Genomic DNA, 13231 nt, shown 5'->3' with positions numbered 1-13231 from the left:
GGGTAGAGCTAGTTTTATTATTTTAAGTGAATTTCATATAGGTAGTGCTTTGTCTGAATCTCTTCTTAAATGGCAATTAGTGATATCAGCAGATAACATAGCTCCCCTGCCATGATGGTTGGGAGTCTCTTACGTTGGTTATAATTAATGTATCCTCTAATTTATGAAGACACTATGTTACTTAATGCTGGTGAAGGGTAGAGTGTATGTTCCCATACAAATTTTAATTATACATGTGCCAAAGAAATATTTAATGAGAATGTTCAGAAAGAGTGTTGATTTTATTATATATCCTGGTTTTTAATTTTTAGGTCAGAAGCTAGTAGAGTGGCACCAGTTAGATGTTTCTTCTTTCTTGGATCAAGTGACAGGATTTCTGGGTGAACATGGGCAACTGGATGGACTTTCTAGCAGTCCCCCCAAAAAATGTGCCCGTTCAGTAAGTATGACTGAGAAGTGGTGATGGGCAGTTAAGTGTATTGTATATAAATGTGTTGTGTAAAATGTTTTGAGTAAGTTTGTAGCTGTACGGCATCTTAGACACCCTCCTTATATTTGGATAATTTCCCACATAAGAATTCAGTCTTTAAAGTGAAATTATAAGATTCATATTCCCAGGAGAGGAGTCAAGATGGCAGAAAAGTAGCAGGCTGAGACTACATCAGGTAGCAGGAGATCAGCTAGATAGGTTATCTAACCATTGCAAACACCTACAAATCCAATGGGATATTGAAGAAAAGAACAGCAACTCTAGAAACAGAAAATCGACCACTTTCTGAAAGGTAGGACTGGCGGAGAAGTGAATCCAAAGTGACGAGAAGATAGACTGCAGTGGGAGGGGCCGGCTCCCGGCAAGCGGCAGAGCAACGGAGCACAAAATCAGGACTTTTAAAAGTCTGTTCCACTGAGGGACATTGCTCCAGAGGCTAAACTGGGTGAAGCCCACGTGGGGTCAGCATGGCTCCAGGTCCCGCAGGGTCACAGAAGGATCGGGGGTATCGGAGTGTCGCAGAGCTCGCAGGTATTAGAACGGGGAAGCCGGCTACAGAGACAGAGCCGAGGACTGAGCTCTCAGCTCGGGGTTACCTTGAACCGGTCACAGGCTGGGTGAGCTGGGACCACAGCCGGAGGCCGGGAATGCGCGAGTGATTGGGTGCTGTTCTCTGGGGGCGCACTGAGGAGTGGGGCCCCAGGCTCTCCGCTCCTCCGGGCCAGAGACTGGGAGGCCGCCATCTTCATTCCCATCCTCCAGAGCTCTCCGGAAAGCATTCAGGGAGCAAAAGCTCCGAAAAGCGAACCAGAGGGGATTACTTAGCCCGACTCCGGTGCAGTTCCACTTTGGGCAAAGACACTTGAGAATCACTACAATAGGCCCCTCCCCCAGAAGATCAGCAAGAAATCCAGCCAGGACCAAGTTCACCTACCAAGGAGAATAGCGGAATTCCAGAGGAGGAGAAAGCAAAGCATGGAACTCATGGCTTTCTCTCCATGATTCTTTAATCTTGCAGTTGATTTAATTTATTTTTATTTTATTTTTCTTCTGCTAAATTTTTTTTAACTTTTACCCTTTTCTTTTTTAACATTTTTAAACTAGTTTATCTTAATAATACCTTTCATAAAAGAATAATAATCTTTTTTGAACCTTCATTATTATAGTCATATTTTATCCTTCATTGTATTTAACTTTATTTTTTGTATACACATAGGGTTTTTTCTCCTAAAAAATTTGGGGTACGACTTCTTCTAATAGATCAAAATATACCCTAAATCTAGCTCCGGGCTTGTTCTAGTCTCCAGTCCGAGCAAATTCTCTCCACTTTGTTTTTCTTCATTCTCCCAACCAACTTACTTTATCAACTCCTTTTTCAGAAATTAAAAAAAAAAAAAATAAATTTTTTTTTCCATTTTTATAGGCATATGTTTCCATCCCTTCATTGTGTTTACCCTTATATACGTTTTTCATTCTTTAAAATTTTGGGAGGTAGTTTCTTCTAGGAGACCAAAATACTCCCAAAATTAAGTGGGTGACCCTTTTCGTGTCACCAGTATAATATATATATTTTTTTCTTTATTTGTTTTCTTTTTTTAATTTTTTTTTCTGAACTTTTTTTTATCCCCTTTCTCTCTCCCACGATTTGGGGTCTCTTCTGATTTGGTTAAAGCGCATTTTCCAGGGGTCTTTGCCACCCTTTTAGTATTTTATTTGCTTCTTCATATACTCTTACCTGGACAAAATGACAAGGCAGAAAAACTCACCACAAAAAAAAAAACAAGAGACAGTACCGAAGGCTAGGCACCTAATCAATACGGACATTGGTGATATGTCAGATCTAGAGTTCGGAATGACAATTCTCAAAGTTCTAGCAGGGCTCAAAAAAGGCGTGGAAGATATTAGAGAAACCCTCTCTGGAGATATAAAAGCCCTTCTGGAGAAATAAAAGAACTAAAATCTAACCAAGTTGAAATTTAAAAAAGCTATTAATGAGGTGCAATAAAAAATGGAGGCTCTTACTGCTAGGAAAAATGAGGCAGAAGAAAGAATTAGTGATATAGAAGACCAAATGACAGAGAACAAAGAAGCTGAGCAAAAGAGGGACAAACAGCTACTGGACCCCGAGGGGAGAATTCAAGAGATAAGTGACACCATAAGACGAAACAACATCAGAATAATTGGGATTCCAGAAGAAGAAGAAAGAGAGAGGGGAACAGAAGGTATGTTGGAGAGAATTTCCCTAATATGACAAAGGGAACAAGCATCAAAATCCAGGAGGTGCAGAGAATCCCCCTCAAAATCAACAAGAATAGGTCCACACCTCGTCACCTAATAGTAAAATTTGCAAGTCTTACTGACAAAGAGAAAATCCTGAAAGCAGCCCGGAAAAAGATGTCTGTAACATACAATGGTAAAAATATTAGATTGGCAGCAGACTTAACCACAGAGACCTGGCAGGCCAGAAAGAACTGGCATGATATATTCGGAGCAATAAATGAGAAAAACATGCAGCCAAGAATACTATATCCAGCTAGGCTATCATTGAAAATAGAAGGAGAGATAAAAAGCTTGCAGGACAAACAAAAACTGAAAGAATTTGCAAACACCAAACCAGCTCTACAGGAAATATTGAAAGGGGTCCTCTAAGCAAAGAGAGACCCTAAAAGTAGTAGACCAGAAAGGAACGGAGACAATATACAGTAACAGTCACCCTACAGGCAATACAATGGCACTAAATTCATATCTCTCAATAGTTAGCCTGAATGTTAATGGGCTAAATGCCCCAGTCAAAAGACACAGGGTATCAGAATGGATAAAAAAACAAAACCCATCAATATGTTGCCTACAAGAAACTTATTTTAGACCCGAAGACACCTCCAGATTTAAAGTGAGGGGGTGGAAAACAATTTACCATGCTAATGGACATCAGAAGAAAGCTGGGGTGGCAATCCTTATATCAGATCAATCAGATTTTAAGCCAAAGACTATAATAGATGAGGAAGGTCACTATATCATACTCAGAGGGTCTGTCCAACAAGAAGATCTAACAATTTTAAATATCTATGCCCCTAATGTGGGAGCACCCAACTATATAAACCAATTAATAACAAAGTCAAAGAAACACATCAACAATAATACAATAATAGTAGGGGACATTAACACTCCCTTCACTGAAATGGACAGATCATCCAAGCAAAAGATCAACAAGGAAATAAAGGCCTTAAATGACACACTGGACCAGATGGACATCACAGATATATTCAGAACATTTCATCCCAAAGCAACAGAATACACATTCTTCTCTAGTGCACATGGAACATTCTCCAGAATAGATCACATCCTGGATCCTAAATCAGGTCTCAATTGGTATGGAAAGATTGGGATCATTCCCTACATATTTTCAGACCACAATGCTCTGAAGCTAGAACTCAATCGCAAGAGGAAATTTGGAAAGAACCCAAATGCATGGAGACTAAACAGCATCCTTCTAAAGAATGAATGGATCAACCAGGAAATTAAAGAATTGAAAAAATTCATGGAAAGAAATGATAATGAAAACACAATGGTTCAAAATCTGTGGGACACAGCAAAGGCAGTCCTGAGAGGAAAGTATATAGCAGTACAAGCCTTTCTCAAGAAACAAGAAAGGTCTCAAGTACATAACCTAACCCTACACCTAAAGGAGCTGGAGAAAGAACAAGAAAGAAAGCCTGAACCCAGCAGGAGAAGAGAAATCATAAAGATCAGAGCAGAAATCAATGAAATAGAACCAAAAAAACAATAGAACAAATCAACGAATCTAGAAGCTGGTTTTTTGAAAGAATTAATAAGATTGTAAATCCCTAGCCAGACTTATCAAAAAGAAAAGAGAAAGGGCCCAAATAAATAAAATCATGAATGAAAGAGGAGAGACCACAACCAACACCAAAGAAATACAAACAATTATAAGAACATACTATGAGCAACTCTACGCCAACAAATTTGACAATGTGGAAGAAATGGATGCATTCCTAGAGACATATAAACTAACCACAACTGAACCAGGAAGAAATAGAAAACCTGAACAGACCCATAACCAGTAAGGAGATGGAAACAGTCATCAAAAATCTCCAAAGAAACAAAAGCAGATGGCTTCCCCAGGGGAATTTTACCAAACATTTAAAGAAGAACTAATTCCTATTCTCCTGAAACTGTTCCAGAAAATAGAAATGGAAGGAAAACTTCCAAACTCATTTTATGAGGCCAGCATCACCTTGATCCCAAAACCAAACAAGGATCCCATCAAAAAAGAGAACTACAGACCAATATCCTTGATGAACACAGATGTGAAAATTCTCACCAACATACTAGCCAATAGGATCCAACAGTACATTAAAAGGATTATTCACCACAACCAAGTGGGATTTATTCCAGGGCTGCAAGGTTGGTTCAACATCCACAAATCAATCAATGCGATACAACACATTAGTAAAAGAACAAGAACCCTATGATACTCTCAATAGATGCTGGAAAAGCATTTGATAAATTACAGCATCCCTTCCTGATCAAAGCTCTTCAAAGTGTAGGGATAGAGGGCACACACCTCAATATTATCAAAGCCATCGATGAAAAACCCACCGCAAATATCATTCTCAATGGAGAAAAACTGAAAGCTTTACCGCTAAGGTCAGGAACATGGCAGGGATGTCCATTATCACCACTGCTATTCAACATAGTACTAGAAGTGCTAGCCTCAGCAGTCAGACAACAAAAAGAAAATAAAGGCATTAAAGGCAAATCGGCAAAAAAGAAGTCAAACTATCACTCTTTGCAGATGATATGATACTACATGTGGAAAACCCCAAAGACACCACTTCAAAACTGCCAGAACTTGTACAGGAATTTAGTATAAAGTGTCAGGATGTGAAATCAATGCACAGAAATCAGTTGCATTTCTCTACACCAACAACAAGACAGAAGAAAGAGAAATTTAGGAGTCAATCCCATTTACAATTGCACCCAAAACCGAAAGATACCTAGCAATAAACCTAACTAAAGAGGCTAAGAATCTGTACTCAGAAAACTATAAAGTACTCATGAAAGAAATTGAGGAAGACACAAAGAAATGGAAAAATGCTCCATGCTCCTGGATTGGAAGAACAAATATTGTGAAAATGTCTATGTTACCTAAGGCAATCTACACATTTAATGCAATCCCTATCAAAATCCCACCCATTTTTTTCAAAGAAATGGAACAAATAATCCTAAAATTTATATGGATCCAGAAAAGACATCTAATAGCCAAAGGAATATTGAAAAAGAAAGCCAGAGTTGGTGGCATCACAATTCTGACTTCAAGCTCTATTACAAAGCTGTCATCATCAAGACAGTATGGTACTGGCACAAAAACAGACACATAGATCAGTGGAACAGAATAGAGAGCCCAGAAATAGACCCTCAATTCTATGGTCAACTCATCTTTGACAAAGCAGGAAAGAATGTCCAGTGGAAAAAAGATAGCCTCTTCAACAAATGGTGTTGGGAAAATTGGACAGCCACATGCAGAAAAATGAAATTGGACCATTTCCTTACACCACACACGAAAATAGACTCAAAATGGATGAAGGACCTCAATGTGAGAAAGGAATCCATCAAAATCCTTGAGGAGAACACAGGCAGCAACCTCTTCGACCTCAGCCGCAGCAACATCTTCCTAGGAACATCGCCAAAGGCAAGGGAAGCAAGGACATAAATGAACTATTGGGGTTTCATCAAGATCAAAAGCTTTTGCACAGCAAAGGAAACAGTTAACAAAACCAAGACAACTGACAGAATGGGAGAAGATATTTGCAAATGACATATCAGATAAAGGGCTAGTGTCCGCAATCTGTAAAGAGCTTATCAAACTCAACACCCAAAGAACAAATAATCCAATCAAGAAATGGGCAGTGGACATGAACAGGCATTTCTGCAAAGAAGACCAGATGGCCAACAGACACATGAAAAAGTGCTCCACATCATTCGGCATTAGAGAAATACAGATCAAAACCACAATGAGATACCACCTCACACCAGTCAGAATGGCTAAAATTAACAAGTCAGGAAATGACAAATGCTGGCAAGGATGCGGAGAAAGGGGAACCCTCCTACACTGTTGGTGGGAATGCAAGCTGGTGCAACCAATCTGGAAAACAGCATGGAGGTTCCTCAAAAAGTTGAGAATAGAACTACCTTATGACCCAGCAATTGCACTACTGGGTATTTACCCTAAAGATACAAACGTAGTGATCCGAAGGGACATGTGCACCCGAATGTTTATAGCAGCAATGTCTATAATAGCCAAACTATGAAAGAACCTAGATGTCCATCAGCAGATGAATGAAAGAAGATGTGGTATATATACACAATGGAATGCTATGCAGCCATCAAAAGAAATGAAATCTTGCCATTTGCGACGACGTGGATGGAACTAGAGGGTGTCATGCTTAGTGAAATACGTCAGTCGCGGAAAGATAACTATCATATGATCTCCCTGATATGAGGAAGTGGAGATGCAACATGGGGGACCTGGGGGGGTAGGAAAAGAATAAATGAAACAAGATGGGATCCAGAGGGAGACAAACCATAAGTGACTCTTAATCTCACAAAACAAACTGAGGGTTGCTGGGGGGAGAGTGTTGGGGGGGGTGGGGTTATGGTCATTGGGGAGGGTATGTGCTATGGTGAGTGTTGTGAAGTGTGTAAACCTGGCGATTCACAGACCTGTACCCCTGGGGATAAAAATACATTATATGTTTATTTTTTTAAAAAAATTAAATTAAAAAAAAAAGATTCATATTCCCAGTCTCCCTTGCAATTAGGGTACAGATATGTGACATGAGACCCAGATATAGAAGTAAACAATGTGTGTAGTAGCGGACAGGACAACTCCTGTGGCAAACCCAGTGACAGAGGAGTCCAGTTCTTCAGGGGCAGCACTGCCAGGACTTTTGGTATCCAAGTCTCAGCAGCAATAGAAATGGTATTTTTCCTAGACAGCACTCATGGTGAAATAGCTGGGCATTATTATTGGTTAAATAGCTTTGGGACCTGGCTTTCCAGCCCACCTAGAGATTATTTCTATATTTAATTTCTATAATATGCTATTATGAGGCAGACCTGTTTGATAATTGGAATCAGGATTACTGGCATGTAAGAGAGCTTCAAAGATATGGGACTCTCACATTGGTTATAGGAGCTATTTGGGTTTGATGGCAGCGAGAATAAAATTAGGTTCAGAGGATATCACTTTAGCCGTCCATATCATGCAGTTGTACTGTTCTTAAGTTATCACCTAGAGTAAAGTACCCACAGGCACAAAATGCTATGAATGCTATGGGTGCTTGCCACAGAGTGGTGTAGAGTTCTTTTTTCCCCCCTTACAGAAGTTTTATTTGGGTAGACATAGTATTGCAGAACTAAAACCTTGTTTCATCTTATCTGTAGATGCAGTATTTGGGGTTTTTTTGTTTTATGTTTTGGTTTTTTGGGGGCGGGTTGCTTTTTCTCATTCAGAGAAGTTTTACTTAAGTAAAATACTTTTTTTTAATATATATTTTATTTATTTATTTGAGAGAGAGAGACAGCCAGAGAGGGAATCACAAGCAGAGGGAGTGGGAGGGGGAGAAGCAGACTCCTCACAGAGCAGGGAGCACAATGCAGCGTTCGATCCTGTGACCCTGGGATCATGACCTGAGCCGAAGGCAGACACTTAACAACTGAGCCATCCAGGCACCCCTTAAGTAAAATTCTTTTTTAAAGCATAAAAAACCCCAGAGAGTTTTTATAATTGCCTTAAGAGAGTTTCTTATTTCTTATCCTTTGTAGTCATAAGACTGACACTTTGAAAAACCAGACCCTGGACTTGTGAATTGCTGAATTACAACAACATAAATTGAGTTTACTTCACCAAATCTCTTTTAAAAAAGTAAGCTTTTTAGTGGGAGAGTGGAACCATAACATTGGACAAATACATAGGGGAGATTCAGGTAACTAGTACCTCAGTCCCCACATCGGAAACTAAATTGAATGATCAACTGTGTGCAAGAGAATCACCAGCAAATAACTTAAACAAGGAAGACATTTGTTTTCTTAACAAGAAATTGACATAGGCAGTCTAGGATATGACTCCTGTGGATGTCATAGGGAACCGGGTTCCCTCTCCTGCCTCCATCCCCTCCTTTATTCTTAGTATTGGCTTTTTGTTTTCATGTTCACAGTATAAATGCTGTGCTCCCAGGCATTATATCCAAGCATGGGCAAGGAAGAAGGGGGTAGTGCCTCTATACAAAAGGAAACAGCTACAGATAAGAATTCTGCTTACTTTAGCTGGACACATGTCCTTGCACAAACATAGTTGAGGTTCTGTTAAGGAGGCAAAGAAGTCTGAATGTGAGATAGGAAACTAGTACTGTCCATCATAGTGTCATTCTTTAAAATCATCCTATAGTGGTACACAGTGTTATTATCTGTAGTCCATCTAAGCCATTGCATGTCATATGGGCACATCTATTTGCTTTTGTGTGTGTGATAAGTTAGCCTTAAGTTTATTTTTATTTTTATTTATTTTTAAGACTTTATTTATTTGACAGACAGCGAGAGCAGGAATACTAGCAGGGATTGGAATGGGAGAGGGAGAAGCAGGCTTCCCGCTGAGCAGGGAGCCTGACACAGGGCTCAATCCCAGGACCCCAGGATCATGACCTGAGCTGAAGGCAGATGCTCAATGGCTGAGCCACCCAGGTGCTCCTTAAGTTTATTTTATTTAAAAAAAGGTTATAGGGGCACCTGGGTGGCTCAGTTGGTTAAGCATTGACTCTTGGTTTCAGCTCAGGTCATGATCTTGAGATCATGAGATCAAGCCCCACATTTGGCTTTGTGTTCAGCACAGTCTGCCTAGGATTCCTTCTCCCTCCATTTTTCCCTCCCCCTTTGCTTCTCCTTTGCTTTTGCTCATGTGCTCTCTCTTTCTCTCTCTAAAATTAAATAACATCTTTAAAAAAAAAGTTACAGCTTTATGAAGTACAGTTAATGTGCAATAAATAGCATGTTTAAAATTGACAAGTTTTGATATTTTTTTTTTTGACAAGTTTTGATTTTTGATATGAGGACCTTTTCATGTGCTTTTATGCTATCTCTCTCTTTTGGTAAAGCATTTACTCAGATCTCTGGCTCATTTTTTTATTGAGTTGTATATCTCTTATTGGGTTATAAGAGTTCCTTAGGTAATAAACCTTTGTTGGGTATATGGTCTGCATATATTTTCTCCTAGTCTGTTACTTACTCATTTCATAATAGTCTTTTGAAGAGCAAATTTTAAAATTTTCATGAAATCCAGTTTATAACTTTTATATTTCATGCTTTTTGTCTCTTATCTAAAAAATCTTTTTTTATTAATTATTTTTATTAACATATAATCTATTACTTGTTTCAGGTGTACAGATCTTTGAATCATCAGGCTTATAAATTTCACAGCACTCACCATAGCACATACCCTCCCCACTGTCCATAACCCAGCCACCCTCTCCCTCCCTCTCCAACCCCCAGCAACCCTCAGCTTGTTTCGTGAGATTAAGAGCATCTTATGGTTTGTCTCCTTCCCGATCCCATCTTGTTTCATTTCCCCCCCATCCCCCACGACTCCCCACCCTGCCTCTCCAATTCTCCATATCAGAGAGATCATATGATAATTGTGTGGACTCTTTTTGATTGATATACCTTTCTTTACACAAATATTTTCTGTCTTAATGATTACTGTAGCTTTATAAGTCTTGAAATTGCATGGTATAAATTTTTCAACTTTGTTCTTTACAGTTTATTTCAGGTACTTTATGTTTCCATACAAGTTTTTTTTTTTTTTTAAATTAAAATTTTTTGTTTTATTTTTAACATGGGAAGGATCTATAAGCCTTATTTATTTTTTGCTTATTTTAAAGTTTATTTATTTTAGTAATCTCTGCACTCACTGTGGGGCTCAGATTCATAACCCTGATATCAAGAGTGCCATGCTTTTCTGACAAACCACCCCAAAAACCACATACATTTTAGAATCAGTTTGTCACTTTCCACAAGGAAAGCTGCTGGGATTTTGACTGGATTTACATTGGCTTTATGGATCATTTTGGAGAAAATTGACATCCTAACAATACTGGGTATTCAAATCCATGATCTCTCTATTTGTCTTAAATTTCTCTCAGCACTGTTCTACAGTTTTTGTATATTGCCCTTGTAGCTTGCAGCCTTGCTAAATTTACTTATTAGTTCTAGTAACTTTTTTGTAGATCCCTTAGGATTTTCTGTGTAGATGGTCGTGTTGTTAGCATATGAAGACTTTGTTTATTTCTTCCTTTCCATTCTCTATACCTTTTTCTTAGGTAGGACCTCTAGTACAAAGTTAAATAGAGGTAGTGAGATTAGATATCCTTGATTTGCATCTGGTATTGTGTTGAAAATATTCACTCTGTCACCATTAACTTTGATGTTAGCGGTTTCTTATATAGTTTATCAGGTTGAGGGAAGTTTCCTTCTCTTTCTAGTTTACTGAGTTTATATCATGAGGGAATTTTGTCAGAAGATTTTTTTTACATCTGTTCAGATGTACATTGGTTTTCTTTTTTATTGAATTCTGTTGGTTGACTTTTTAATGTTAAACCAAACTTGCATTCCTGAGCTAAAACCCATTTGGTTATCAGGGCATTACTTCCTTATGTGTGGTGGGTTTGATTTGCTAAAATTTTGTTAAGAATTCTTGGGTCTGTGTTCATGAGGGATATTGGTTTGTAGTTTCTTTGTCTTTTGTTTTGTCTTCCTCATAATATCTTTGACTGGTTTTGGTATAAGGTTAATGCTTGCCTCACGATGAATTGGGAAGTGTTTCTTTCACTTCTGTTTTCAGGAAGAGTTTGTATAAAATGGATATATTATTTCTTTTTTTTACGATTTTACTTGAGAGAGAGAGAGAAAGGTCACAAGCAGGGGAAAGGGTAGAGGGAGAACCAGACTTTCTGGTGAGCAGGAAGCCCTGTGTGGGACTTGATCCCAGCACCCTCGGGATCTTGACCTGAGCCAATGGCAGAGGCTTAACTGACTGAGCCACCCAGGCGCCCTGAATCTATAGTTTAAAACTCCCCAAAAAGAAAGCTCTAGGTCCAGTCCCAGGGTCAAGTTCCACATAGGCCTCCCTGCTCAGTGGGAAGTCTGCTTCTCCCTCTTCTTTGCCTGCTGCTCCCCCCGCATATGCTCTCTCTCTGTGTCAAATACATAAATAAAATCTTTAAAAACAATAAAAAACCAATATTTATTGTTTAAATATTTAAATATTTAAATAAAATATTTAAATATTAAAAACAATTTTATTGTTTAAAAACAATAAAAAATTCAATTTATTATTATTATTTTTTTTTTTTAAAGATTTTATTTATTCATTTGACAGAGAGAGAGATCACAAGTAGGCAGAGAGGCAGGCAGAGAGAGAGGGGGAAGCAGGCTCCCTGCGGAGCAGAGAGCCCGATGCGGGGCTTGATCCCAGGACCCCGAGATCATGACCTGAGCCGAAGGCAGCGGCTTAATCCACTGAGCCACCCAGGCGCCCCTTTATTATTATTTTTTAAGATTTTGTTTATTTATTTGACAGACAGAGATCATAAGTAAGCAGAGAAGCAGGCATAGAGAGAAGGGGGGAAGCAGGCTCCCTGCTGAGCAGAGAGCCCCATGTGGGGCTCGATTCCAGGACCCTGAGATCATGACCTGAGCTGAAGGCAGAGCTTAACCCACTGAACCCCCAGACGCCCTACAGACTCAATTAATGGATAAAGAACTACTCAATTATCACTTTATTTCTTTTTTTAATAATAGAAAGTTTGATTACTATACACAGAGTTGGTAGGATACAATAATTTGCTATATTTACCACATCTTTATTTCATGGAAATAAATTTTTATAACAGTGATAATATGTATTTCTTATTTCATTTTCTTCAGAATGGTCACTAGTTTTGATGTTCTTGTGACATTGAAGGTCTTTAGCAGATAAAAGTATTGTTTAAAATTTTAAAACAGTCTCAAAATTACAGAAGGATGCAATTATGGTACAAAGCAGTTCTGAACCATTTAAGATTAAATTATCCATTTCTCTCTCTCTCTCTTTTTTTTTTTAAGATTTATTTATTTGGAATAGAGCCCGAGAATGTGGGGGCATGGGAGGTGATGAGGGAGAGGAAGAGGGAGTTTCAAGCAGACTGCGCTGAGAGCAGAAGCTCATGAGGGGCTTAATCTCATGACCCTGGGGTCATGACTCAAGTTGAAATGAGTCAGAGTCAGACACACAACCCACTGTACCACCCAAGCAATCTCATTTATTCTTTAATGAGCTTTAATAGGTTTTGTCTTTTTATGGGTTTGTCCCTTTTACTGTAGAGGTTGACTGTATTGACATAAGGTTGTTCATTATATTTCCTTGTTATTCCTTCAGTGACTATAGTATTTGTAGTGATTGTTATTAATCCTTAATATTCTTATTAATCCTGTTATTGGTAATTGGTGGTTTCTTTTTTTCCTGACAGTTTGGCTAGAGACTTATCAGGTTTACATATTTTAAACAACCAGAATTTGGTTTGAATGACTTTTCTTCTGTTTTCTAGGTCATTGATTTCTTGCTTTCTCTTTTTCCTTCTGTGTAGTTTGGGTTTAATTTAATTTTCTTTTTCTATGTGAGTACTTTTT

General features: G+C 38.6%; 1 protein-coding gene across 1 annotated transcript in view; it reads left to right on the top strand.

Moving 5' to 3' along the window:
* The window catches only part of UBXN7 (UBX domain protein 7), a 60097-nt gene that overhangs the window by 37374 nt on the left and 9492 nt on the right, over positions 1-13231 (top strand). The window contains exon 8 of the mRNA XM_046003263.1: positions 312-439. Within this exon, the coding sequence (XP_045859219.1) occupies positions 312-439 (128 nt within the window). The remainder of the gene's footprint in view (positions 1-311; positions 440-13231) is intronic.

The sequence above is a fragment of the Meles meles genome, chromosome 4 (assembly GCF_922984935.1).
Source record: "Meles meles chromosome 4, mMelMel3.1 paternal haplotype, whole genome shotgun sequence".
Classification (NCBI taxonomy): domain Eukaryota; kingdom Metazoa; phylum Chordata; class Mammalia; order Carnivora; family Mustelidae; genus Meles; species Meles meles.
Note: the sequence above shows the minus strand (reverse complement) of the source record. Positions and strands in the feature narration are given on the sequence as shown.